Source organism: Alligator sinensis, unplaced genomic scaffold (genome assembly GCF_000455745.1).
Source record: "Alligator sinensis unplaced genomic scaffold, ASM45574v1 scaffold347_1, whole genome shotgun sequence".
NCBI classification, from domain to species: domain Eukaryota; kingdom Metazoa; phylum Chordata; order Crocodylia; family Alligatoridae; genus Alligator; species Alligator sinensis.
The window spans coordinates 1952401-1958383 of record NW_005841922.1 but is presented as its reverse complement, the minus strand read 5'-3'; the positions used below and the strand labels follow the sequence as shown (position 1 = coordinate 1958383).

General features: G+C 38.3%; 1 protein-coding gene across 1 annotated transcript in view; it reads left to right on the top strand.

Annotated features, from left to right (window-relative positions):
* Positions 1-5439, top strand: part of PDZD2 (PDZ domain containing 2) — a 335521-nt gene extending 330082 nt beyond the window's left edge. Inside the window, 1 exon segment of the mRNA XM_025198461.1 lies at positions 771-5439. Within this exon segment, the coding sequence (XP_025054246.1) occupies positions 771-937 (167 nt within the window). The 3' untranslated portion in view covers positions 938-5439.
* Positions 5440-5983: the final 544 nt, after the last annotated feature.

Genomic DNA, 5983 nt, shown 5'->3' with positions numbered 1-5983 from the left:
AGAGTCAAAATGTTGCTAGACTGTGTTCCTATTTGGTCTAGCAATGTGTGTGTGATGTAATACTTTAGTTTTGAAATTAAAAGTGCTATTATACCCGAAGTCATTAATTTTACACAGTATGTGTTTATCTGGAAACACTCATATTATGGTCATTAATTAGAGTTTGTGCTGTGTATCTTGATAGAGGATGGTTGCAGATGAATTACCATTAGAGAAAATACACTTTTGTCAATACTATCTAATTTCTAACTGTACAGGAAGCTTGTTCTTTAACTGCTTCCATCTCAGCCGCTAGGTGTCTGGTCTTTGCTGAAGAACTTGCTTTGTCCCTTGTTATTGCTAACAATTAAAGGGTTCAGTTGAGAAGAGGTTAACATGCTGTTTGAGACTTGGGCCATTTTTTCTTTATGGTATATTTCATTTTTTCTGGAAATAAGTATTGCAGTCTGTATGAGCAGGCACATTATGTATTATATAATAGTAGAGCCAGTGTATGGCATCTTATTCTTCTGTAATGTTCATTTTAATCTCAGCAGCTTGGTTTCACACAAGATTTATTTAACAGTTGGAGTTTAATATGGGAGTTATAATAATACTGTACTTTTCTGTTATTGAATGCACCCTACTGGGAGAAATTGCAAGTATTCAGAATAATGACCCAGTGGTTAAATAGCTGTTGTTCAAAGACTCATTTCTTTCTCACTGATCATAGTGGGAAGCAACCCCTGCTGCCTCTTTTATATTGACAGTTTATTCCTTTATGCCCATAGGTGGTGCTGCAGAGCAAGCTGGAAAAATAGAAGCTGGAGATGAAATTCTTGCCATTAGTGGAAAGTCATTACTTGGTCTCATGCACTATGATGCCTGGAATATCATTAAATCTGTCCCAGAGGGACCTGTTCAGTTGCTTATCAAGAAGCCTAGAACTTCAGTATGACAGAAGCACTATCAAGAAACCCACCTCTTTAAGGCAAAATATTCACCTGAACAAGCCCTTTCCAAACACGCTACCAGCTGTCCTTACATTTTGAAGCTGTGTAGAAGTGGCTTAATGCACTCCAGTGGAATGCTTAAAGCATCAGAAAAACAGTATGCAAACATGCAGGGTATTAAAAATATTTATCAAGGATGTAAGAAGCCAATCTCCAGGAGGATCTTTGTGTCAGGCAGCAGTTCAATGGACATTCAGAATCGTAAAGCAGATTTTGATTAATATTGTGCCTGTTCCTGACATACTTCGTGTTTGCAGATTTGGGGCATAACTCATTTGTTGCTATCCTGTTAACAAGGATGGGTATATATAGACTGTATATCACTTAGCTATAACTTGATTTTAATACACTTACTTGGGGTCCAGTCTTTATTTGTTAATATAAGAGAATGTCTGGAACAATCTCACTTTATTCTTCTAAATACAGTTTTGCTAAAAATGCATGATGAGAGAGATATAATTTTGCACAACTTTGTAAATCTAAAACACAATCATTTTATCACAAAGCTCAAAATCTGAAAAAATATGAACTCGCCACAGTTAAATGAGCCCTCAGTGGCATATTGTTATACTGGAAGATCAGACGTATTAAGGCAATAGAACTCTGTGTGCAGACACTTGTTTCAGGAAGGAAAATCTGTCCCAGTTGGCTGGTGATCTATCTAGGATCAAGGGGATGACAGCGGTTCAGATTTACAACTTTAAATAAGACAAGTATAAAAATTGCAATCAGTGTTTCAGACTTGAGTTCCTTAAATTAGGCATTTAAATAAAAGTAGGTTGAATTTTTAGGTGTTTAGTACTCACTGAATTCACTGGGTGCTAAGCACCTTTGTAAATTGAGTCGCTTTTGTATAGTTACCCAAAAAGGACTATGGTTGCCTTACTTTAAACACTCAAGTCTGAAGATTTAACACTTAAATCTGAACTGGCCATACTGGTGACTTTTAATCTTTTTTTTTTTCCTCAAATATTTATTTTTTGATTGTGTGTGTGTGTGTGTGTGTGTGTGTGTGTTTGTTATAAATATCGTTTGGACTGAGTGAGGAATGGGCCAGCTGATGAGGATTTTGATTTGTGGAATTGTAACTTTATATGTATAGATCATAACTCCTTAGATAAAATATTATAGACACAATAATACAGTAATGGCTGCAGTGTCACATGCACTTATCTTTAATTCCTCACCATTCAAAGCATGCACCCCTAGCAGGCTGTTTTGCTGTGTGTTATTTATACAGTGCAGTTTTAAGGGAAGAACATGTACAATATAAGAGATTAGAACAGACAATTTATTTCCCTGAGTTTGGGATGACAAGCCATACCAGTGACAAAACAAAAATGGGGTGCCATCCTTAACAGTGAGAAACTAGTTGTTTGGTCCACTATCCTCAGGATCTTGTATTCAGACAAAAGATTGGCTTGAAACCTAAGGTCTCATCAACCTTAACTGAAGAGGCATTCAAAATCCAAACCAGGAGCCAATTCAACACCTTGCAAATGGCCCTTTTATTTATGAAGGGCCAGGGTCATGGGTAGGTGATATGTTTAAAAAATCTGGAGGTGCATTTTGCAGTGGGAGCTGAGCCCTAGATTATACCATAACCCAATTTATTTCTGTTTATTCCAGCAGGTTCTAGTCAGTACTTCTAAACGAGTGAAGCATTTTGGTTCAGTTTGTTTTCCTCACAAGTTGGGTAGAACATAACTAGTGACATGGGGAAGTAGATACTGTTCTGGGTGGCATCCAAAGATTAGGTGAGCAGAAAAGTTGCACGAAATAGAAATAATTATATCTTTAATTTTTATTTTCCCACTCCCATAAACGTGCGCATATTTGTATCCAAGGAGAGAGGTCTTTATGGTTTTGGTGAAAAAAGTGCTGGACTTAGCTTTACAGCTGTTTTGCTTACAGAAACCAGAGGAGGTATGAAGTGGCTGCAGAGTTGGATCCACTGTGGCTACAAACAGATGTTGCATTTATCCTGAGATAAACCATTTTATCCTGGGAAAAGTGCAGGTGTTTAGTTATCCATGTCCATTGTCCCGTGACAAATCCTAAAAAGGTTTACGGGATAAGAAGTACTAACAGTGTATCTATGAGCACCGTAAAGTATGCCTATACATTGCATCATCCCTGGATTGCATCCTTGAATTAGTAGCAGAAAAGTGTATTTAGTCCCTCACTAAATCCAGATTAGAAGTGTGATGTGTGTACATGCCAATTCTGGGATGTTTCTGTTCCAGGCACAACTTGTCCAGGGACAAATGTGCAACGTCTGTTTCTAGTCTACTCTGGAATAGATTCTGGAGGGACAGCCCCCTTCTCTTGCATGGTGTTCAGTCATCATCTGTGGGATCTGCACATATTTCCAGCCACATGAAACTCAGTGTGGTCTCAGGGCCTAAATTGGGAGGAACATTTTTGTTTAATTTATATTTAAAACCTGAGGGAGAATAGTTGGTGATAACAATTAAACTGTGAGGCCTTCTTCAGGAATAATCCAACCTAAGATAGTGATAAATAAATAATATGTATTATAAATACATGAACATGCATGTTAAGTTTAATACAGTATAGTGAATACATACCGGCATATATATATATATATATATACAGTGCAGTACTGACGTTTTTCTAGTTTAAAATACTAAACCACCCTTATGTGTTAAGAAGCAGCATTTTGTTTCAATTCACCATTTAAGATTTACTAATTCCAGACCAGAAAGTATACAGATTCCCCCACTCCTAAATAAGTGTGACCTCAAATAGGACGAGCTTTTAAATCTTGTGCATTCAACTTAAAGACTTTGAAGTGTGTCTTGAAAATGATACATGGTGAATAATAGAATTTTTCAGACACTTATTTGCTGGTACTATTCATTGTGAGTGGTTTTGGAAAACTTTCATTTTCACTAAATTAATACCATACAGTTGCTTATTTCATAGGCACTTAAAGATATATGTGGTGGGCAAATATTAATAGCAAAAGTAAGTGGGAATTTCTGTGTTTGTGAATACTAAATAATAAGTATAATTTGAAGGAACGATGACGTTTTAATATTTAAAAATATGATGGCCTATTAACATGTTCTAGATAGATACCGACCTCTAGTGATGTGTATTTTTTTTTTTGATGTAGTAATTACTTTTTAACCCTGACTTATTAGATGATGTGATCATTTTTCTTGCCAAAAATGTGATTTCTTAAGTAATAGGAAATGGAAGATCTCACTGATGGTACTACCAAAGTTGAAATTATTCCAATAAAATTTCTGGGCAAATGTATTGAAATAATATTCCCCATAAATTCCTATGTCCCATAATATGAAATTTGCTTTGGTAAGGCAAGAGTGGAGAAAACTGTCAGCTATAATGAACTTTTTCACAGCAGCTGGTAAAAATAAAGTCCTGCGATTGTCTGAATGTAGAATAAGAATATATGAATGGTTTTATGTGGGAAAACATGGAATTATAAGGTATTCAAGTGTTTCAAAGAAAACGGACAGAACAGGTAACAGGCAGGTACTACAGCATACACCTATAACTAGGGCTCTACTCAATTCACAGTTTTTGTGGAAATTGTGAAAAAGGTGGTTTCTGCCATCATTATGAAAACTGGCATTCACCCTCTGCTGCTGATTGATCAAGAGGGCTGCCTTTTGTGTGGCCCCGCCCCTCTCTGCCACTCGGCAGCGAGGGGCGGGTCTGCATAAAGGGCAGGCTTCTCAGCCAGTCAATAGCGAGGGGCAGGGCAACCGGGGCCCCTCCACCAGTCAGCACAAGGGGTCTCCCTGCAAAAAGACTTAAAAAATGGTGCTGGGTGCTGCGAGTGGTCTGCAATTTTTACTTCTCCTTCATGTGCTTTAAGTAGATCCCTACCTATGACTAGTCTCTAGGAGCAGGTGACTTGACTGTACTTTTCCTTGTCAAAGTCTATTTTTTTTCTATATTTAATTAGAAACTATGTTACTCATTTAGGAACCTGGTGATGCTAAAATGAGCCATGGAGATTCCTTGAGTAACTTTGCTGTCACAGGCACAGGTGCCCCTTGCTATTCTATTTATTCATGATGTAGGAAAGGATTTTGAAGAGCCCTAGATTCTCTGGGCCACCTTCTGGTCTCAGACCAGTGTTAATTCAGGATATCCCTTTTGAAGGCAGGAGAGGTTTTCACCAATGGGGAGCTAGTGTGAAAGCAGAATCAGTCCCAACGTGTGTGTCCGTCCAGCTGTAAGATAAAGAATGGGACCATAGGATTCAGAGATTCAATGTCTGTATGATCAAGGAACCAAGCCCCTCCCCTGCAGCTGAGCACTAACGAGTGAGGAAAGATTCAGAATGCTCCCAAGGCCTCACTCTCATGGATAAGCCTTGGTTTTTACCTTGATCTTGGCTAATTGAAGGCCTGTCCCCAAGCTACTGCTTCTGTATACAAGTAATGGTCACCCCAGAGTTACTCAAGCCCTAATGCAGGGCATACAGCTCCACATAAGAACGTAAGTGTGTTAAGAATCAGGATACCCGGTCCCAAGCAGCTCTTCATCATGGACAATGAAGAGAGGGAGGCTGGTGTTCAGAACAGGCCAGCTTTTCTTCTGGATAGAAGCTAACATTTGTTACCTTCTAGGCCCCAAGCAGCTCAGGAAGGTGAACATGCTGGATTTTGATTTGGCCTGGGCTCTGAGCAGTGTAATAGCCTGAAGTCTTTATGCATGAAACGTTCCCATTAGAGACGGTGGGGATTGCACCTGTATTAAGGGACTGCAGGATCGGGCCTAAATTTAGGATGAGCCAATATGTTTGGTTTTTTACATCCTAAAATGTCCTTTCAAGAACTATTAAGTATTAAGATAATTTTGAGTGATTGGGGTTTCTAAAATTACTCAATTAGAGTTAGCCCTCATAAGTGACAGCTGTTTCTTTTCAAATTCCTGATGAATTATTCACAGCCAGGTTTTGGACTGTTGACCTGTTCATGCATTTTAGG